The sequence below is a fragment of the Podarcis filfolensis genome (genome assembly GCF_964270895.1).
Source record: "Podarcis filfolensis genome assembly, chromosome: 10".
NCBI classification, from domain to species: domain Eukaryota; kingdom Metazoa; phylum Chordata; class Lepidosauria; order Squamata; family Lacertidae; genus Podarcis; species Podarcis filfolensis.
The window spans coordinates 4,620,865-4,644,507 of record NC_139612.1 but is presented as its reverse complement, the minus strand read 5'-3'; the positions used below and the strand labels follow the sequence as shown (position 1 = coordinate 4,644,507).

Below are 23,643 nucleotides of genomic sequence, written 5' to 3'. Positions count from 1 at the left end.
CTGAGACCTCAGAGTATAGCACGGTATATAAATAAAATAATAATAATAATAATATTTTACAAAGGCAGTCACAACTGCTGAGAGTGAGCTGATGGGAGGCAGATAGTGCCAGATCATCTTCACTCCATGAAAGAGAATGAGGCAAGTGATGGCAATCTAGTAAACTTCTCTTCTCCTATCAGCTGTTCAGAATGATGATCAATAGGAACATGTTAATCTATTCTGATTTCCAAACAACTAAAGGACGACTCCTAGCAAAGTGGTGGAACAAGTATACACAAACTGGGATAGACATTTAGGAGCATAGGTACACAAGAAGTTGTTTTATACTGGATAAGATCATTGATCCATCTAGTTTATTATTACCTACATGGTCTCTCCAGGGTTTAAACATACAAGAAAAGACTTTCCTGTTTTGCTCTAATGGAGGAGCATGTCTACCTGTCAAGGCAGGAGCCGGTAAGAAATAACTCACAAGGTGTCAGTGAAGTTAACTTTTTATTCAAAGAAACAAAAACAGCTCACCTCTTCCCAGTAGGTCTTGCCCCAATGAGGCAGTTGTGAGAACTGAAGGTCCCTGCTTCCCTCCAGCTCCCTATGTCTCCTCCCTTGGGTTCTCCCCAAGTGACCTGAGAACTTCTCCGCTTTATCTGTCTTTGCTCTGTCCTTGTCACACCTCTGCAGGTTCTGGGAGACCAGGGGGGAGGGGACTTGTTCACAGCAGGAGGGGGAGACCCCCCTGGCTTCATCAGTAGCCTGCCACATCTCTGCCTCTTGGCCCCCTCATCTCCAGCCTCTGATTCTGGACTGTTCTCTGCAACAGGCCCTTCCTACTCATTAAACCCTGCTACCTCTTCGGTTTCTGACACCTCCTGCTCCTAGTCTGCTCCCTCTTCTGCCTTGGACCATTCACCATCATCCCACCACCAATCCCCAGACTCTGAGTCTTATTTTCTTGGGGGTTCCCTAGCTGGTGCCTCCCACCATTCCTCTGCAACCAGCCAGACACTTCCCTGTTCCATTATGTTCCGTTATAGAGGGATTCAGCAAGATGATTATTTATTTATTAAATTTGTATACTGCTCTCCATCCAAAAATCCCAATGTGGTTCATAGCGGAGAAATACAAAATGACTGACAAGGCCTGGTTCACTTCCTTTCTCAACTATTTATCCCAGGTCTATGGTTTTCTAACACCAGGAACATCTGGGCTTTCAATACATACAGGAGAGCAAAACTAAGCCTATTTTCCTTAAGATTTGTAGCTTGCCATCAGAAATCCTATCAGATCAACAAAAAAGCCAGAGAATTTGGCATTCCTCTGCAAGCGGTTGAAAGAAAAATAACAATATAGCAAAAAGGCCTGTTTCTGGAAGCCGTTGTATCGTGGGGAGGGGAGGAGAAACAGTTATCGAAATCCTTTAAGCCAGGATGACAACATAAGAAAAATAAGCAATTTAAATGCAGTATAGAAGATTTAAGACTCTTCACTTGGAGAACTCCAGCCTCAAAAAAAGTTACACTGTTCCTCATTTGATCTTTTATCGAAGACATTTCAGTCAAACCAGGCTGTATTAGATCAAAGTGTTTTGTACAGATGAAGACACCCATGAGACAAATAAGGCCGAGGGAGAGAGAGACCAACCTTAAAAACTTCCAGTTCTTCTAAGATGAGTTCTCCAGTTGCAGAGGAGTTAGTGGGCAGGACTACAACCTTCTGTACTGTACCCTGGTCTGGAACAGAGAAGGGGTAGCAGGAGAGGGAGGAAAGGAAGAGAGAGGGAGAGAACAAAAAATAATTAAAAGGATGCAGTGCTGAAAACAATAGATGAGAGAGCTGTGGCTGCCCTGTGTCTAACAGCATGCAGGAATTTCATGCTAAAACCAACATCTTCCAATGGAATATCTTGCAACTGCTATGGATAATATCTTCCATCATAGTTTTAAAAATACTAATGTCACAATATCTTGCATAACAGGTTGTGTGTGTGTTTTAAAAAAATTATTAATATTTATCTCATGTTTTCCAATGGAAAAGCCCCCCCCCCCATTGCTAATTGTTGCATGTGTGGCTAGCATTGCAATTTCCCCTCCTCATACACTGCAGCCCTGATGACAACTGCTCCCCACCCCACGATACTGAACATGACTGCTAATCACATCATCAATGTTAAGTGTAGTTGGGCCCTAAGTTTTAGTGAAATAGCAACCTTTGCAGGCTAATTTGCAAGGCTATGTTCAGCCAGGGTCCAAAGCTACAAGAATCATGAACACTGCCAAAAGGAGTGATACTTATAAATCATGCTATTCAGAAAGGAAAAAGAGTTGGATCAAACATACTTCTCTGCATGCAATTTCTGCCTATGCTACCAGTGGAAGGAGTAATATTTTAACCCCCCCTCTCACACCCACTGGGCCCATCCAGCCACTGAGGCAACCTCACTAGTATTACACTTCACGGGACTGGTACATCGGAGAGTGTGGTTCAAACTAGAAATGTAGGAAACTCCTTAAACATAGGAAAACTCCACCACCTTCCCTAAATTTCTTGGTTTGCCAAGGAAGAACCCCCAAATTCACAACCAAAATTCACTTTAGCTTAAAGGTGGTAGTGCCTTTAGGCCAGGCATGTGATAGCCTTATTCTCTGTTCACCCCCATGCAATATAGAGACACTCCCAAATTTGGGTACACACAGCACCAAAGCAGATATGACATAAACCGGGGCTTTCCCTGAAATGCAAAAAGCAGCGTAGGATAGGTTTTTTTTTGGGGGGGGGGTGGAGGACTGTGGCAGGGAGAGGAATAGTTAACATTTCCCACCCCCAACCTGGATGGTCAGGCTTCTCTGTGAATAGTTTTTGCACAACAAGAAGCTAGGCACGTTACTTACTTACTTAATTTCAAGACCACTTTCTATCCATCAGGATCACAGGGCATTCATTCATACTAAAGCACTAATAAAACAGCATTTTTTTTAAAAAAAACCCACACAACCCCCATAAGATCATAACTGAGCCAGTTAAGACAACTGTATCATTAAAATGACAACTATTTCTGCAGCAAACTGATGATTTCATTTTCAGATGATTTCATCCCACGACTCAGCTCTCCCATAGTCCTGGGTCTTAAGGCAAGGGTAGAAGAAGCTCACCAACAAAGGCGTCGTGTGTGCTTCCGGGGGGTGGGAGTTCTACATGGTTGATAAAATGAGAGAACGAAATTGACAGATTCATCCATCCCTACTTGCAGATGTTAGGACTACATCTCTTATCTGCTCTAGCCAGTCAAGGCTCCCAGATACCATTTGCTCAGTTACAGTCAAAGAACTATGACGGTTTACATCAGGCTACGGTTTGCATCACACTATACACAACACTTAGGTGGTATGGAACACCCAGATGTTTGGCTGTTTATGCAGTAAGTTCAACTTTCTAATTCAAGGGAAAAGTTCAACTCTTTCCATATATTTGTAATATAAGCCAGCCAAAAGAGAACGTTCTAGTCAGTATCTTCAAAAGAGAGACTTCAAAACAGACCTATAAAAGCCCTTCCCTAAGAAAACAAACAAACAAGTAAGCAAAAGACAACATCTGAAAGGACAAGCTAAGCCACATCACAAAAACCACCATCAGCACCACAATGGTAAGAAGTGCTGACCCGGGTGACAGTTTTATGAGGGAACTTTCTCCTTTGTGGTGGTCCCAGTTCCCCACCTCCCAGCCCAAGGATGAGACAAATTACAATTGCAGTTCTGGCTCAAATATGTATGTCTGACCTCAAGGTCAAGAAAACAAAAAGAAGAGAAAAGGGAAAGCCTAAAAATAAAAATAAATTCTGCTTGGAACATTTCTGTCAAGTGAAAGTACAAGGATCCACTGGGATGACAAAAGACTCCAGGTTCATCTTGCTGGTCTTGACAAAACTCCCACTCTGTTGCCCTTGGGACTGTTCAGATGTTTCCCATCAGGACTATCCAAAATTATTTCAGAAACTAATTCAAGTGAAACTTGGTGGCAATTTAGGGAGACTTATGCTCCTGTGCGAAATGTTAATTTATTAAATTTATATCCTGCTGTAGCAGATCCCACCTTTCTGACTACAAATGGCAGCAGACCCACCGCTCTTTGCACAGGTTTCTGTGCAAAGTAAAACTGATACTTGGAGACTCAGGCAGAAGTTGAACAATTACTTTGAATATATAACAGACCCAGGGGATCCCCACTAACTGGATTGAGAGTCTTCTCTTTCTAAAAGATCTCTCCCCTCCTGACTGGAATGAGACCCAAGGAGACTCACAGCTTCTACTTCTCCCTCCAGTTAACTCCTGTCTCAATATTCTCCGAAGACACTAAACACTGTCTTCCAATCTAAGCTCAGACTCCTTTCTCTAATTGTAGACATTTTCCTCCGAGTGGATGTTACACACAGATCAGCTCTAACTCTCCTTCTTTCCCACCTTCTCTCTCTTCAACTATCTCCCTCTCTGAACTCTCTCTCAGAAGTGGCTCCTTTTATTCCCCTCCCCAGTGCTGCTCCACCCCCCTCCGTCTTGGTAGCCAATCAGAGAGAGGCTCCAGCCCTCTGGTAGAATCCCAAGTCACTGCATCACCAGACTCTGGTCTGGCTCAGCTGTCCATCACAGCTGTCCTTCCTCCCAAAGTGGCTCAGGGCAGCAGACCTTATCCAAACCCCTTTTTGTTTCCAATTTGAGACATGCTGGAAGGTTGCTGCTGAGGCAGACAAGAAAGTTATATGGAGTGAAGCAAAAAATGGGTTTCAATAAGGCCAGCACATTGCTTTTGGCAGGCAAATGTACCTGGTGATGAGCCTTTATTACGCAGTTGCCCCAGGGGTGGCCCATCCCATTTCGCCACATGAGGTGAATTGATAAGATGCCTCTTTCCCCTGCTGCTGCCCCCCCCCCCCCGCCAAAGCCTTGCTTACTAGGGTTGCACGCAGTAGTGCAATTCTGGTAGTTTTATTTTTCATTCTTTCCCCAATGATCTTGTGCATGGAATGAGCCATTTCCCCATTTGCCACACACTTTTGTAAAACTTATCACTAATGCCCCGCCACATCCCATCAAAAGCCAGCTTTGACATGGGAAAAATGGTCTGATCAACTTGGTGAGCACTTGAACAGCACACTGTGAGTTGAAATCTGCTAGACCGAGTATTTTTTAAATGGCCTCCACACAACGGCAAAAAGTGTGATTCACCTTTGGCCAGAGAATCACAGAGTGTCTGTCTGCATATGCTTATGTCTCTCTGTTTTATTGTCTGATCTGTAAAATACACTTTTGCAGGGCCATGGTGAACATTTCTATTATAGCTTCTCCACCACTTACTACATCTAGTGTCAAAAAATACTTTACACACCCTGTCTACACAGTTCTCGGAGGGACAAGTCACTCCTCTTCCTGTTGCACAGATGGACTCTGAGGCTGGAACTGAACATTTGTGTTTGTTGGTGCTGTGCCGAAACCTCAAAATTTCCTCAAAAGATTTATTCTCCTGCAAAAGATGCTTCTATTTTTCTCTCTCATTCTCAAGAGCACTTTTAAAGTTCTCTCAAATTCCTTCAGCATTTTGGGAAGTAGAGGATTGATCTTACTTCATTGTTGTAAGGTGGCCACGGGTAGCGTATGTTCCCCTGACCAGCTCTCCCTAACAAACCTCCACCTGCAGCTCTGTCCATGAGATTTATCTGCATGAGCAGAGCAAGTCCTAAAGCTACATGGGAGGAGGTATTTCTGAACCTGGCAAGCAAACAACCTAGCTGGAAGAATGACTCACTTCTTAGACCGAGAGAGACAGAACTGGCAACATTTCTGTCCCGCTTTGTAACTCATCCATGCTGCCTCGTGTCACCACGCTGCCAAGTCCCTCTTGCCCTTGCCAAAGGGATGCCGGGGCCTGTGCCACCAGCGATCAAGCCTGCCAGGATCACACAATGCACTTGTCAACACTCGTAAGAAGGAAATTTGACACAAATCTTTTAATTAACCCATGATCCCCATTCCTTTTGCTCGCTTGCTTTTTGTTGGTGATTGCGTTCTCTAGCAAATCCCTTTAGTCCTATTGAAAGCACAAAACACTGGAACAGAAGAAAAAAATGCCACACCCTTGGGCTTCATTTATTTTTCATCAGTTATTGTGTGCCACCCATGTTCATGACATCAGAGACATGGTTGGAGGTGACATGAGAGCCCTTTTGTGGCTGCTCCCTTCCAAGGCTCCCTCCTCGTTATCCTTCTGCCAGAAGACTAAGACCTTCCTACTCAGAAAAGTGTTTGATAACGAGGTGCAGACTAAATATCTAATATAAATGAGATTACTTGACCAAAGGAAGTTCACACATCTCATTCAGCTTGTATACATACTTAGGGTACATATGTAAGAGGCTTTTTTATAATTATATTTTGGAAATGATTTGCGTTCTTATGTAGCTGCATTGTTTTATACTTTCTGGATGTTCCACAAACATATATAAAGTAGTTGTGTTCTGTGTTCTGAGGGCTTAGACAATGCAGAGGATGAAGTGAGGAGGAGAAAGGTGGCTTTGCTCTCAGCACACTGTCTCCACGTGCAGGCTTTTCTCTTCTCCTTTGATGTGGAAGAAGGGAAATACCTCGGGTGGACTAAACCTGCCCTTGGTGGCTCTAAGCACCGAGAATCAAGCATTCACCTTCTTAACCCCAACTTGTCTTCTTGCAAGCCCAAGTGGCGTGATGTGTGACACAGCTAAGGGCTGGCACACCAGCAGCAACTTCTCCTGGGCAGAGACCCATCAGCCAACATTATCCATGCTGTGGCAACGTCTAGGTTAGACTACCACTGTATGTGCTATATTTGAATGGGGCTTCCTTTAGTTATCATAATAGGGCTGTTAGTTGCTGACTGGGACCAGCCAAACAGACCCCACTTTGCCAGTCCTTAAAACAGTTGCACTGGCTGCTGCTTCTTTTCTACCTCATCTGCTGAAATGGGACAGCTGTGTAACAAAAGTATAACATCTGTATAGACACCATAAAATTCTACTCTCAGTTGACCAGAGTATTGGCATGTTTGAACATTGGAAAGCATAGCTGTTCCTGAAAGAAGATCAAGAATTTTCTAGGAGGCTACAGTGTGAAACTATGAGAACGCTGAGCTGGAATGCTGGTTTAAGATTTCTCCAGAGGTGACTATAGTATTAATCGGACTGTATTTTTAAGAAAAACAAATCCAAAGCCTTAAATATGAATACAACTTTAATTCAGAGCAGATGACAACAATCCCCCCCTTTAAAAAACTTATTTTAAAGCACTTTTAGGAGATCTATAGCATTGATTAAGATACCTAAAGAATGGGAGGATAACCTTCTAGGCCTCTTTATCTAGCATTCATAACTCTTCTCAGGCCACACCCTTCACTGGCCCTTGCTTTGCACCCTGATCCCCCACCCCTGGCTGCAATGTGTCCTTAAATTCTGATTATGCCTGTTGTTTGACTGGATAGAGGATAGGGATGGATGGGTGTAGAAATTGCCTACTGCACAAAGGTGAAATTTGCATCCATTACTCTTCCCATTTTTGCCCCTGGCCCTAGCTACCATGAACAGGGAACACAGCCTTCATATTGACAAAAGCTCCCCTGACTACCGTATTGGTGGGGATCGCATCCATATAACAGCAAAGTGGCAGTGGTTGATCCTGAGGCAACCTGTTGTGCAAAACAGATGCCTGTAGATTACTAAAACAGCAGGTGTTTGTTTGTCCTACCTGTTCCAAGAAACAAGACGTGATATTTTCCATCTGCCGCATTGACACGGTCGACAGCAATCTTTGTATATTTGTAGTCTGTGCCTGTGCGGATTATTAGTGGCCTCTTATGGACTGGATAGATGGGATTAAACATCAAGGGATGGTTCCTGATGAAGGTGACCACATCATCTGGAAACTCCTTGGTGGTCCGTATGTTGGGTGTGAAGGCTCCTCCAGGACACTGTAAAAGAGGCACTGGCAGTCATCACTTAGTAACTATACCAAGGACCTTTCAATTCCCAGTTCTTTTAAATACCCCCTGAATTGCAGAAATGTGCATTAATTCTCCTTTGTCCTTAGGATAAGGCAGGCAAATCTAAATCAATACGAGAGCATGAGCTGGCATTCAAGCATTTCAAGGTGTACTTAAGCTTACTTCATCAAAATATGATTTCATTCCCGTGCCCTTAAAGCTGTGTTTGAAGAACCGCAACTACAAAATTCCAGTGGATCCTAACACTGAATTTGTGAAGTTCCTGCAAATAATATATTTGTGGTGGGAAAACAAGCAACCTACTGCTAAATGATACCGACTTGTTCCAGTAAGAATATTAATTAACCTGATGTTGATGCCTATCAAAATGCCAATCTAGTCGCCATTTAATTTGACGGATGCAGAAAAGGCAGCACAATCCTTTACGTGGCTACTAATCACCCACAATAATGTATACTCAAAAGCTGGGCTGGGGCCTTTAACTTGTAATTTGCTCCGGAATGGTACACCAGGACACATAACTGACCACAGATGTACACATGTAATGTACTGCAGCAATCTGTCACATGCATACCTTCACCCAAGTTTAGTTCTAGTACTAATGTACCAATTCTAATTGTACAAACAACTCTGATGGCTAATGGAGTGGTCTGCGTGTGCACAAACTACGTGAATGCAGAATGCAATGCTGAAAGTTAGCTTGCAATAGCGTTCAACAAGTTACTTCAGGCATACAGGTGGCTGGCTGAAATACGTTAAAACACTTTCCCACAAACAAGTCCTGCCCCCCCCCCCGCCCCCAGTGTAACCTCAACCTGATCCTGGCAAATCCCTGTCTGCTTTTTAATGAAATTACATCATTTTGGGGAATGGGCTGTTTCTAGCATCAGAAAAGGGAAGGGAAGGATAGGACCACTTTGTTGATCTATTCTGAGGTTTACTTATACTGCAAGGGCAGTGACAAATCTTAGTGCAGCTGCTCATTTGACTGAGTCTCAAACAGTGTGGTGACCAGGCCCGTCATAGCAATGCTGCATTTTAACAGCTTCCTGTAACTGCTGTAAGAAGGGAATGATTGCAAGATATGTCAGCACTCACTGTGAAACCACAATACAGGCTAAAATGTCCTTGAAAGGCAATGTCAAAGTCAAGACAGTTTAACACGGTTCTACATTTTGCTTGAGCAAATTATCTGATTGCCAACAGTTGATGAAACTATAAACTTCCAAAATAAGAAAGAAAAGAAAGGCAAAAAAATAAAAATGCAATCCTGTTAAGCATCAGCTTGTCTTTTTTTTTTTCACCTGTTGTGAGGATTGGAGGTGCAGGTTCCTACATCCAAGGCCACAATTCTAGCTGCTGTTTTAGCATGCTACTTCTGACCCTCTGACTCCTTTCTACTGTTTCAGTATGAACTGGAACAGCCCAAGTAAACCCATCTTATTCACCTGATTTACACTCCACTTATTTCAGAAAACCTTTCCTGGCCCATCATAGCCCCACAGACTCACTCATTACAATATGCTAGTGGCCTGGGAACTGCAGTGACACCAGTCTTTCCTGAACCATAGGGAAGAGATAGCCAATGTGGCACCCTCCAGCTGTGGTTGGACTACAACTCCCACCATCCCTGACCACTGGTCCTGCTAGCTAGGGATGATGGGAGTTGTAGTCCAACAACAGCTGGGGACCCATACTGCCCTAAAACTAAACCTCAGTTGTAAAGGACATGTAGGGGGGTCAGGAAAAGGAGGGCCTTCCAGGTTAGAGGCTGAGAGTCACAGTGTGAGTGCAGACTCAAAACAGAGGAGTCAGAGGTTGTCCTTGCTACCCAGCAGCAGGGCAGTCTGAGCCCTGTTGGCTCGCCTCCTCCTCTGACACCCCCCTCGAGGAGAGTCCTGCACGTTGCTGAGAAATGGGCCAGACAGGCTCATTCTCTTGATGCAGCCTTCGTCTGCTTGGGAGGGATCCAGAGTGAGAGGCTAGAGGGGGAAGGGAGGAGGGACCAGTGGTCAGTTTCAGCAATGTCTCAGTTGGATTAAGATGTGTTGCTATTTTAGGTTTAAAAAAATGCTATTTGCATCCCATGCTTTCCTGCCCTGTGGATCACCTGGGCTCACTTGAGAGCTTCTTGACAGGCTAGTCTAACTCAACAGAAGGCAACTTCATTTATCCAACTTTTACTTCACTTTCACATTGAGGGAGCAGAGCGGTACTGTACCCAATTCCCTCGAAACAAGTTCCAACAATGCTCAAGAGAGAAAAATCTGTTCCATCTATTTTATGCACACACAGAGAAACATCACAGTCCATGCCAGAAATGGCCAACTTATTGATCACATTATACATGATGTAAACAGCATTATTAAATATGATTCCTTGGCAGAATTATTTATACATTTGCCACGGGGCAATTAATGCACCAGGGAGACAAAATAAATGGGCCTCAGACCATGAAAAATGACCAGCCTCTTGTACTACTTCAAAGCTACACCTGTATTCTATTCAGTTTCGCAAATGCAGAATTAGAGACTGATTGATGCAGGAGTTCAGCCTTGGTATGAAAGAGAAGTAACTGGCCAAAGGCAGACATAGACACAAGGTAGAGTGTTCTAAGATGGTAGGACTTTAGTTGGTAAGTTGTCATCTCATGACTGAGTTATCTCATTCATGTCACAAGCGCCATGTCTGTGGAAAGTTAATATGCCAAGTTTCTAATGTAGCTTTTTCCTGGTTCAGCTATTGTTCTGCATTTAGTGAGTTATGCACACACAGAGAGGTGTGCAGGAAACATTCAAATATGCAATCCCTTATCTGCTGTACAATTCTGGGAGGACTTGAGTTACTACCTAATGCTTTATCTACACATATGGTTTGGCCGTAAACTGCTCATTTAGGACAGGGATAACTAATATGATGCTCTCCAGCTGTTATACTGCAGCTTCCACCATCCCTGACCATTAGTCATGCTGACTGCGCTGAGGAGCATTGGAGTCTAACAACATCTGGAGGACTCCTATCTCTGATTGAGATGAGCAAACTGGCTTTGCTATCTTCTTCCATAACAATTAATAATGGCTCAATTAGGTCCTTTGGCAACAGGCTGATGCTTTGTTAATGTAAAGAAGAAAGTGCTCTTGTGAGCTTTCCAGAGGCTTCTGCTCACTGAAATGGAATGGTGTACTAGGCAAAGCTCAGGCTGATTTGAGAAGCCAGCACTAACCTCCTAAGGTACTCATTTCAGCAATAGTTTTACGTGGATTTGAATATGTAACATATTCACTGGGCAAAAGCCAAGCCCTGCAGACTTGGCATTCCTGCAATACATACCAGTCATTGCAGATATTTCTTCCACGATTGAATATAAGTCAAAGGAAACATTAATGACGTAACATACTGGTTCATACTGGGTTGGCGGCTGTGTTTTAAATCTTGTTAGTCAACTGGACTTTATACAAATCATGTCATAGAATACGTTATGAGCCTTACATCATTCCTTGTGTAAGGGAATATTCTTTGCGACCAGTGACTATATTACTGGTTCATTTCTTTAGGGTATAGAAGAGTTTGCTGCCTCCAGATAGTGCTTATTTCAAAGTTGTTTTACGTCTGCAATAAGCCATTCTTTCTGCCAGTTAAGAAATGCAAAGCCAAATAAATCAGGAACTCATCTCAGCTGTAACCGAATAACATCCCTTTCCCCCGCCAGTTTGCCCTGGGCATACCCACATGCTTTTCTTGGAGATGAATGCTATGTTGTAGTTCCTAGGAGAGGGCTGTTCTTCGAATTGAACAAATACAGGAATGTTTTATCCTCTTCCAAGCATGACCCCCTGCTTAAGATGTGACCACAGGAAAAGTACAGTGTTCTTAACTGTTAGTCTTCTGTCAAACGTAAGAACCAAACTGCATATCCTAAAACCTCACATAGCACAACCTTTCCCAGACTGTACCACTTTGGAGGGTCATGGGTTTGAGCCCTGCGTTGGGCAAACGATTCCTGCATTGCAAGGCATTGGGCTAGATGATCTTTGTGGTCCCTTCCAACTCTACAATTCTATGATTCAATGAACCCAAGGCAGTATATTGCTAATAATGTCTGTGATATTGTGTCAGAAGCTGTTATTCTAATAGGATTACTCTATTTAAAATATTCATAGAGCACAAATGTAACTTTAAAGTGATTTTGTTTTGTATATTTGCTGATTTTATTCATATTTTGATAAATTCCACATCAATTTGTTTTACTTTTCCTGATTTTTTAAAATGCATATTATACAGTGGTACCTCGGTTTACGAACTTAATCCGTTCCGGAAGTCCGTTCTTAAACCAAAAGCGTTCTTAAACCAAGCCGCGCTTTCCCTAATGAGGCCTCCCGCCGCCAGTGTCCTTCCACCGTTCAGATTCCATTCTTAAACCAAGGTAAAGTTCTCAAACCGGGGCACTATTTCTGGTCTTGCGGAGTTTGTAAACCGACTCATTCTTAAACCGGACTGTTCTTAAACCGAGGTACCACTCTATATCTTTTCTAGGTAAACTGCTTATGGGTTTTTTGTTTTGTTAATGTTGTTGATTAAATAATGTCTCAAACTTTTCAAATAAATAAACAAATGGATATGTGTTAATTATTTGCTTGCATAAAAATGTCCCAACATACCAGTCCTAGGCACAGATATGGTATACATACATAGTATCTCATTGCGTTCCATTACTTCTGAGCTTGGGAAGAGAGTGTATTTTAGAAGCTATATTCTTTCATATAACTCAACTTTAACTTTTGCATATGGAACATCTGTCTTTTTCCAGAAGCATATGAACAATCCCAGGCCCACTAAACTTCCTTGCAAAAGGAGTAACTTGATTTGTATATCCCAAGAATACTATTAAAATAATGAACCTCTGAAATGCAAGCTATTCGTTACTATGATCCTTCATTCACCTTTTATCTGTTAAAAATGGCTTAAAGTGTAACCTGCATTCATCTTTATGTAAAGCCGCATTGATATGCTTGGCGCTAAAGGGAATTCCATTTCACTTGTGTCTAGTACTGTTCACCGTCGAAAACCCCAGATGCAGGAACCGGATCTGTCTAAGCTAATCAAATTATTTTAATCATCAGTGCCATTAACAGCCATTATGCTTCGGTTACAAGTTTATCAGCAAAGCTCTCATTGCTAATCAGCAGAGTAACTGATCTTTGCTAACAAGGCTGCTGCACTTTCTCTATCTGAAATCACTGAAATGTTATTGTAAGTTCCCCTAGGACCAAGAAAAAGGAAGACAGGATATTGAGGAATAAATTGGCCATGACCTTAGTAGAGAGCTGCAATGTCATTCATTTGCTGTTTAAGGAAAACCAGTGTAAGCTATTACCTTCTCCTGTAACTTGGGAAAGTGCAGTACATATGAGGTTGCCCTCTGAACACTGATCCATTTAACCCAGCGCTACTTCCACTGGCAGTGGCTCTCCATCTTCTCAGGCAGATCTCTGAGCCAATCTAGCCATCACAATGAATGGCGCTATCCTAAGAAAGCTTGTGGAGATTTGAGTCTTACAGAGTTGGCCATGCATAGGATTTCAGTCTGAAAGATGGAGATCGAACTGCATGCCCTACTGCTGAGCTCCCTGCTGTTGTCACCACTGTGTCTGGACATGTAATTATTACCATGCGCAAGGAGGAAAGCGGAGTAGCTGGTTGGCTGGCTGCAGCCAGGAGAAAGTGCTAAATGAAGGGTGGGGAGTCTCAGCCTCTGGGGTTGAGCCTCCAGCCCTCTCTTTCCGCCCTTGAGACCACACCCCTCATTGGCGCTGCTTGGCACTCTCCTCAGGTGCAACCTGGTTGCAATGTGTACTTGACCTCTGATAATGCCTCTTGCCTGCTTGGATACTGGACAGAGAGGCTGTGTGTGATTGTATGCAGAAACTATCCCACTGTAAAAAGGGGACACGGGCCTTCATTGTCCACTTTTACCTCTGGCCGCTGACTGCCATTGATGGAACTGAACTCATAAGGTTAAACAGAAGGTACCGTGGCTCTCAGGCTGAAGAAGATTCCCCCTTGCGCTAAATCAGATTGAAATCACAGATTACAACAAGAAAATTGTCTCAGTTCCTCCCCCTTATCTATTTTATCTTTTCTTTCAGTCTTGTCACAGACAGATAGCCCACCTTTTCCTAAGTGATTCCAGAACTTTTAAATGTTTTAAAAATATTCTTCAATGTTTTAAATAGGTTTTTATTTGACTTTAAATTGTAGTTTTAACATACTGCTGCTTGCCGCCCTAGGCTCTTTTAGGCAGAAGGGTGGGATAAAAATCTAATAAATAAATGAAACTTCTCTAGATAAGTCACTTCCATTAGCTAAATGTTCTTATAGGTTAACAACTTTCTAACAACTTAAAAGTCATGTTGCCATGGCCTAGGCTCAGTGGTTTTTATCTCTTAGTGCTGAGGAATATGCAGTAAATTGTTCTCCTCCCCTTTAGAATAGGGGTCAGCAAACTTTTTCAGCAACGGGCCGGTCCACTGTCCCTCAGACCTTGTGGGGGGCCGGACTATATTTTGAAAAGAAGAAGAACGAATTCCTATGCCCCACAAATAACCCAGAGATGCATTTTAAATAAAAGGACACATTCTACTCATGTGAAAACACGCTGATTCCCGGACCGTCTGGGGGCCAGATTTAGAAGGCGATTGGGCCGGATCTGGCCCCCAGGCCTTAGTTTGGCTACCCATGCTTTAGATAACTGTCTTTTAAAAACAGCTATCTTCTCTCTAGGCTAAACACACTGCAGAACTATCCACTTCCCCAATTCTGTCAAAATCACCCACAGCTTCCTTTTATCAGCTTTACTGCCTCTTAATCCTAGCCAATTTGTCCACATGCCTTCTGAAATGTGGCCAAATGAAATAAAACCGAAGGGAGCAGTCCGGGAACAGACCAAAGCGATGCTGAGTGAAGGATCATGCCTAAGGCTGATAAAGATAACACAAAGGCAAGTTGGACTTGTAAAACCTTGTTTAGATGAGTACTTACAGTCCCAGGTCGTGGATAAGGAATTCTTCCCTGATAGGGAATCAGCTGGTGATTTGGCCCTTCCTTGTGTGCAAACGGCCCATTGAACACTCTCTGGATATCAGACAAGTGATACACACAGACTGCTGAACCTTTAAATACAGAGCTGGGGAAGAAAAAGAAACAAAGAAAGAATCTGGTCATGCTACCTTCTTGTTATTGTGCACACAAAATCATTGACACCATTCTAGCTTGCTTACAGAATCACAGAACTGGCAAAATTGACACAAGGATAACTGTGACTTTAAAGAGGAATGGGAACCTTTTACAAAGTACCTAAAGACGCAACAAAGTGAACTGGACTCCTTGGCAGGCTTTGAATAAACACTCACAATATTTTTATTGATAATAATTAGTTAGATATATTAAGGACTTATACAATTCTGTAACATGCAGAGAATAGCATTCATAGAGAAACCAGAGATTGGAACTACGGGAAGTCGGGGGGGGGGGGGTGACGGCAGGTTGTTTATGGGAGGGAGGGGGAGGGGGGAAATGAGGGAAAAAATTAAGGATGATATGTTTTAAGATAATATTTTTGTTGAATTACCTAATAAAAAATTAAAACAACAACAAAACAATAACAACATTTTGCTGTGTTTTTCAAGTGTCCAAAGCACTTTGCCAGCACTACTGAGTTGTAATTCTTACAACAGCCCTTTAAGTTAAATCAGCACTATTATCCCCATGCGAAGGATTGAGACGGAGGAAAAGCATCTTGCCTGAGGCCACCGAGTGACTTTGTGGTAGATGCAAGATCCATACAGGATTGTTGTAAGGATAAAGAAGATTATGAGGAAATACTTTGAATGCTCTGAAGTATTACATTTCTATTGGCTATTGACAGCCACTTTACTTAGAAACAGGGATAAGTAAATTCTAAATAAGATTAATGAAATGTCGATCTTGGTAAAAAAAAATTTTTTTTCATTTCCCCCCAATTTTTCTGAAATAGATTTAAAAAATTTAAGCCGCAGCTGAAAAACACAAGAACCCAAAAGGAGACCTGAAAGAACGCAGAGTAATAGCAACCCCTGACTTTTCAGTTGCTTCCAAATGTCTGCACACAGAATGGCTAAGAGGTAAATGGGCCTCATTAAAGGGGTAATTAGTTTTCCCAGGTTGATTTCCCAGGTTGATTATGGAGTTAAAGGATGCAATCTTGGACTGCAGAAGGATGCATCCTGTTTAATCTTCATTCTCCAGTTTATGCAAATATATCTGCTGAAATACTTATCATGGCAGCTTGAAGCTAAACACTACAACAAAGTTTTTTTTTAAAAAAAAGCAACTACACTTAAGCAAATTAGAATTTAATTAAGGCTGCACTCTGAATGATTAGATGCAAATCTCATGCCACTTGGTGATTCTAGACGTTAATAAAATCAGCGATATTGAGTTGGGAGTAAGTGCATTTGAGACTGGAGTTTACATGTAAAACACACAGATATTTATGTTTGGTAAGACAGTTTAAGATGTAAGACCTTGCCCTCCCAAAATTTACATTGTAACTTCCTTACCACCCAAATATTCCCTTCTCTGTACCACCAATGAAGCATGAATATATCCATGCTGTACAAGTGGATATGCTCAGTGTGAGTCCTTCTTCAAATTTTATGGGAAATCCTGCCAACAGAATGCGGAAACAGAATGTGCATTTTGCTGGCAGTGCTTATTCACTTGTAGCCACTTTGCTTTTCTAAACATTAATCAAATTTTACATAGTACAGCATGAAGCTGTGTGGAGGGTGCTAAAAAATGTCTTTCACAAATGGAACGGAAATTGGCCCCTGCAGAGAGGAATATAATTGCTCCCATAGTGTTGATGGGCCTCCAGAGACCTAAAGCAGTGAAGTGGCTGCACATCACAGAAATTCCCTCTTTAGTCCAAGGAATAATGTGCTAGACCTAGTGGCAGGAAAGTCTGCCTCTTAAGGAGGGCAATTCGTGTTTCTGGAAGGGGCCTCTTCATGCCTTGTGGAGCAGCTAAGGATCGGAGGTGGCAGGAAGCTGTCTTGCCGACAAGCAAGTGGGAATGATTGCAAATGCCAGTCCTCTCACAGTGTGTGACATGAGTGGCTGCTCTGTATCAAGGTGCTGGTGCCACAACTGGGCATTCAGAAGAGCAAGACCCTTTGACTAAGGCGGCTCCATTTAGCTATCCTAGTTGATAGTCATTGACAGGCAGATCCATCGTGAAATGGACAGTTCCTTTTCTAAAGCCACCTGCGTGAGAGGCCATCCCTGCAAATTATGGTACAACTGCTGTAAGAATTACCTATTTTCTCTCTGTGTGAAGAGCTGCTTATTTTGTCTGTGCTAAACTGGCTGCCAATCAGCTTCTCTGGATGCCTCTCAATACAATCCTTAAGGAGGAATGTTGTAAAAGTGCCGCAGAAGTAAGTGCCCAAAGGAACCATTTCAATGGCTCTCTACCAACACACATACATGCATTTGGTGACAGTAGGACATGGCCCAGCCAGGCCAACTAAGCTTCCCACTCATGTGACAGAGACCAATGCCCATGTATACACCTTGGGTCCCTTCACACTATTATGTTCTACCTCTGCAGGCAGAGGCCAGTTGCTGAGGACCACAAGTGGGGAGACTGCTGTCTCACTCAGGTCTTGCTTGTGGGCTTCCTATAGGCTTCTGGTTGGTTACTGTGAGAAAAGGATGCTGAATTAGATGAGCATCTGGCCAGATTCAGCAGGCTTCCTCTTAAGTTATTACTTCTGAATGAACGGTTTCAGGGTGGGTACGACCAGCGGGTCCTAACCCACTAGCTTCTTTGCACATCCGCTGTGTGCACTGGATGTATTTGAAGAGGGCTTCTGTGTTCACAAAAACAGGGTTTGGCCTAAAGTGCAGCCTAGCTGGAACCAAACAAGCATACGTGAAATGGAAGGCTGTTAACATCCTACATGTGAGATAAAAGAGCTTTTAATAAGGTGCCTAAAAAGCCAAGTAATATACGATGCACTTAAACACAAATGGCGCTGCCATTATGTTGTGTACATGAAAGCAGATGGATCCCTAGGCTTATGTTAGAATGGACAGGAAAAAGCAATAGGAATGTACATTGCCTGCACTTTCTTATGTGAGAACCAAAAACAAAAAGAAACAAACAACTAAAAACAACATTTAAAACAACAACAACGAAAAGCATTTCTGGGAGTCTGGTCAAGCATGAGAAGTGTGAGAGCTGACCTGCCTTTTATTTGCAATAAACTCAGCCTGAAATGAAAGGATTTATAACAAGAACTGAAACTCTAAAACTGAGCACGGTGCTGGTGGTGGGGGTAGAGAGAAAGGAGATTACAGCTGACGATGAAACTAAGGGAACACTCTCCAAAGGAGATTAACCAGTGATCACTAGGGCATGCCTACGTTACAGACTTAGTTTAATAGTTATTAACTCACTCCAGAGACACCTGGAAGTATAATTCTTTGCCAGGCGAGGGTTCTCCAACAAAGGTTTTCTGCTCTGTAATTTTGAATATTGCTTTGGATGAAGACATGACAGTGAAGCTGGGGGTACCTCAGGCTCAGGAGCCCAGTGGGGCCTGTCAACCCTCCACAACTGCCCCACCACCACATACCTTTCTCCCCAGGGAACAAGGCTCCCTGATGCAGAAACAAGCCTGCTGTCTACAGCCGAGGTGGTACAACTGGGTCAACCTGAGGGCCACCCTCCCTTTTGGGCAGCCTTCTGGAGTGCTGTGGGGCTCCAGGCAAAAGCAGGGGGAGCAATGAATTTTACCTTAGCCTAGATTCCACGTGCACTCACTCACACACCTCTCTCTGTTCTCCATCCAGGCAAGGAAGAGCCATGAGCAGAGTTCAAGGGCACAATCCAGCCAGGAAAAAAAAAGACTCAAGGAGGCTGCAAAATAGAGCTGATGAGGGTTTTCCTTGGGTTGGGGGGAGGATAAAGGTGAGCAACCAGAGAGGCCTGGGGGCCCTCATTCAGTTCCTGGGCCTGAGGTCCCCTACCTTGGGAATTTAGGTAAAATTTACATTCACTGCTTCACCCACTTTTGTGTCTCTCCCAACCTGCCCCTGGCATGTAGCCCGCAGAAGTTTGCCCCCAAAGGAATGGGGTCCTTGAGCCAAACAACCTTTCCCCTCTGTGCCTGGATGTAGCTCCCTCACTGGAATGGAGAGAAAATGGCAGACACACCAACTGAACAATTTCTTAAGTTGTATCCTGCTTCCCATGTGGGATTTGAGACGTGGTCTTCTGATGGATGTGTGCATGTGGGGTTTGCCTTTGGATGCAGGAACTTAAACTGCAGATAGGAGTGATGTTACACTAGGTATGCAATGATTACAATAATGTAAGCCTTGGCATAGTATCTCAACATGGGCTCAGAAAGGCAGAATATTTACCAGACACTGGACTATATCATGCATTTCAGTGCCGTACAAACCTTACATCAGGTTCTAATCTGATATTAAAGTTTTCAGCTTACTGACCCTTCCCTTCCCTCTCTGAATCTTGCAAGATAAGCAAATCTGATTCTACATCACATGTGGGTTCCAAGGAAAAATGTACCAGGATCTGTTGTCCTAAAATCACTGTTCCGCTGCTCATATAAGTGTGAGCATAAATCAGGTACAAAATGCATTAATCACTTCAGGCTATGCACCCTATGTTGAATTTATTATGTTTTCTTCAGCACAAAAAAACCTGATTCATTTCAGAAACACCCATAGAAACATGGGCTTCAATTAAAACTAATTACAATCCTGTGTTCTAACATGTATCTGCTGTTTGGAGCGTGCACAGGTTGAAAATAAAATAGGCTTTGCTGCCAAATGAAATCCATTAAGACCTTTAGTTTTAATTATACTGCATGTTTGGAATGGGGTGTGTGTGTGTGTGTGTGTGTGTGTGTGTGTGTGATAGAGAGAGAGATGCTTAGGGTCTTGTGGAGAAAGAAACGTACAGCAGCATAAACTCCTGCACGCAGGACAGGAAATGTCTCCAGGGCCTGGAATAGAGTCAGTGCTCCCTTGCTTACCACCTTATATGGCCTGCCTGAGCCTAACCCATTTTCCACTTCACCATATGCATTAGGCAAACCAATTTCTAGCTCACACATACTGCGTATGTAATCATAAATGTGGTCTTTCTGCCCCACCCCACCCCCCCGCCTCTACTCCTGCTGGTAAACTTTATTCTTTCACTGTTGACAGTTGCTCAAAAGAAAAGAAGGAGGCTCAGCTGCTTAAATGATACCTTTTTGATTGCCAAGCAATTAAGAAAGAAAGAAAATTATCATATTTATTAGTCTGATGACAACTGAAAATGCATGCTACCAATGTAATTCGGTGATGTGCCTAGACAGGGAGCAGTTTCAGATTATTCAGTACACACACATACAGTACAAACCAACCTCAATGAAAATTGAGCTGTTAAAGCATTGGGCGGTGGGTTCTTTCAATTTGATTTGTCTTTTGACAGTGAAGTGTCTTACTGTATTTTTTGAGCCCAAGGGACAGAGTTAGAATTTAAATTATTGGTTATAGATCACATCACTAAGAGATAACTAACTGTTCTCTGTTGTCAACAAAACAGCTACAGTGTTGGCTGATACAGAACAACAGGTAAGAAGGTAGGGAAAGGTTCATCTCCAATTTTAGAACGACATTCATGAAAAGCAATGGGAAGATGGCAGACAAAAGTGTCTTCCAGTTAACAAATGTGTGGAAGCCATTTATCTGACCCAATGCCTATTTAGAGACGTCGCTGGAGCACATGAGACCAGACACATGGAAAAGGTTGAAATGCTGCTCCAGTATTGTGTGACTGGACCAGAGGGAACGTACGATGAATGGTTTCAGGGGAAAACCTCATAAGAAGCTTGGAGAGGTGTGTGTGCAGAAAGCTCTCAATTTTCATGGCTGCAATGCCACCCACTGTGCGGTCGAGGGGTCTGTGGTTCCCACTCTTCTCTTTGCTGCATCTCTTGCTCTACCCACCATTGCCTCAGGCCCTGTGGTCCCCAGACATTAGCGAATGAAGAAATACAGTCCTGGGGCTGGAAAAGGTCCTCCATCCCTGGCCTAGGGCAATCAGACCACCACCTTTGATGTCAGGATGCAGCTTTATTGTACAGAAAGCCTTTGGGTGCTGCTATTCCATGAAAAAAGCTATACTGTAGTTAAAGCTTTTAGTTAAAGCTATGGTTTTCCCAGTAGTGATGTATGGAAGTGAGAGCTGGACCACAAAGAAGGCTGATCGCCGAAGAATGGATGCTTTTGAATTCTGGTGCTGGAGGAGACTCTTGAGAGTCCCATGGACTGCAAGAAGATCAAACCTCTCCATTCTGAAGGAAATCAGCCCTGAGTGCTCACTGGAAGGACAGATCGTGAAGCTGAGGCTCCAAGACTTTGGCCATCTCATGAGAAGAGAAGACTCCCTGGAAAAGACCCTGATGTTGGGAAAGATGGAGGGCACAAGGAGAAGGGGACGACAGAGGATGAGATGGTTGGACAGTGTTCTCGAAGCTACCAGCATGAGTTTGACCAAACTGCAGGAGGCAGTGGAAGACAGGAGTGCCTGGCGTGCTCTGGTCCAGGGGGTCACGAAGAGTCGGACAAGACTAAATGACTAAACAGCAGCAACAACAATTCCATGATAATTTAAATTACGGCAGTATTGGAAACATTTGCTTGCCATGTTACATAAAACCCCCACCTATTCCTTTGTGTGGATATCCCCTTAGACGAGAGGCATTTGTAAAACATGGGAATCGCCTCACCACAACTTCTCTCAGGCGTAATATTTAATCTGTGGATTTTCATTCACAAACGTGCAAGATTACCTGGATGTTGTGAAAATGCCATATATCAGTGTTGTTCTGGGGTTATCTGTTTCTAGCAGGAACACATCCTCTGTGGGAAAGAAGCAAAACAGAGGCTGAATATATCTGCGTGTGATTTCCAAACTGCACCACACATACCCTGACCTTATTCCATCTGAAGCCAATGGAATTTTTTGTTTAGGCTACAAACCCATGTTGCACAATACTTTTATTATGTCACTGACAAGATAGTCTGTCTGATGGAAGGAGGAGAAAAATGTTTAAAAGTGTATGTAGCTTATATGATAACCAAATTGGTGCAAGTTTCAAATGGATGGCTCCCAATCCTAGATTGTCCTGAGGACATCACTTGCTCTATGCTCCTGAAGGCACCTCAGTGCAAATGCAAAAATCAGAGGGAAATTAGAGGAAAAAATATTTTTTCTGTTTAGAAATTGCTACAATTATATACTTTAGCCTGTAATGTGGATGTATCTGAATCTGTCATTTTAGCTTATAATGTGTATTATAATGGCTGATTTTGTTCATGTTTTGATTCTGATTTTAGCACTGACTTTCATTGACAATTTTAATACATATTTCACATGCTTTGTAAACCACTTAGAGGTTTTGGCCACAACAACTAAGCAGGAAATAATAAATTGTACCTAATTCATCAAAGTAGGTTTCTGTGCCATCGTCATCCATTACTGAACACACAAGTCTTGCTTTCAAATAAGTTGTCCACTTGTTCACAAGGCTGCGTTGTCCACCAGTGTCATTCTGGGGGTGGAGGGAGCAGAGAAGAAACCACTTACTAACTCCAAAAATTACACGGACATCTACTAGCACTTTCAACATTAGTTAGTGAGGTTTATTTAAAAATATATATATCATGAAAATACACCAGCATTTTACTGTCAATTTCTCCTAAAACATGCATTTTTACAAAGCAATCTTTTTCACCACATGTATATATATTCTAACACATGAATTTTTGTACATATTACTTGGCTGAAGAACTGCTTCGCTAAATCTGGAGAAGTGTGAATTTCAAAAGATGACTGTGTTTTGGTTCTGTGTTTACCTCTTACTGTGAGTGGAATCAATTTTCTTTCCCATCCCTACTTTCAATTAGCATTTGGGCTTTAAAAGCTTCTCATTTTTCCTGCCCAAACTGCACAATCAGGACACTAATCAGAATATCAGATCCTTCCACCACTGAAGAGACTTCACCATCTATGGTGTAGAATTGCACTATGAATGCACAACATATTTGCATTTAACAAAGAAACAAATTAAAGGTGGAAGTTAGGTTATGAGGTTGCTACCAGCCAATGCAGATTATGTGGTACAGCTTCCTGGACTGAACCATATCTGGCTGCTGGTAGGTGGGCTGCGTGCTAGAACACCTGCCCACAAAATATAGGAAAATAGCATGTCAGAGTGGAAGAAGAGAAACACTAGCATGCCTAAGTATTCTCTCTTATGGTGCCCCATTTCCATTTGCAGACAGGGTTGCTGTCCCTCACGGAAGAGCGTTCAAATATATAATACCCATTGTGGCACAGTCCAAGAGAAGGCGTTGCAAATGGTTCTGCTGTTCAATGTGCAGAACAGTCAACTTAAATGAAAGGAGCATATGTACCTAGCAGGCCGCAGTGCAGAAACCATTCTTTTCATTCTAATAGGGAGCATTAGACCCTGTCCAACCCTTACAACAACAACAACAATA

General features: G+C 42.8%; 1 protein-coding gene across 2 annotated transcripts in view; it reads right to left on the bottom strand.

Annotated features, from left to right (window-relative positions):
• The window catches only part of SEMA3C (semaphorin 3C), a 126,737-nt gene that overhangs the window by 19,496 nt on the left and 83,598 nt on the right, over positions 1-23,643 (bottom strand). For both annotated transcript variants that reach the window (XR_014539392.1, XM_083575137.1), the window contains exons 9-13: positions 22,577-22,691; positions 21,930-21,999; positions 15,058-15,202; positions 7,764-7,986; positions 1,645-1,733 (exon numbers count right to left, since the gene is read on the bottom strand). Coding sequence is in view for 1 of the 2 variants with exons in the window: in XM_083575137.1 (XP_083431263.1) it covers positions 1,645-1,733; positions 7,764-7,986; positions 15,058-15,202; positions 21,930-21,999; positions 22,577-22,691 (642 nt within the window). In the remaining variant the exon portion in view is untranslated. The remainder of the gene's footprint in view (positions 1-1,644; positions 1,734-7,763; positions 7,987-15,057; positions 15,203-21,929; positions 22,000-22,576; positions 22,692-23,643) is intronic.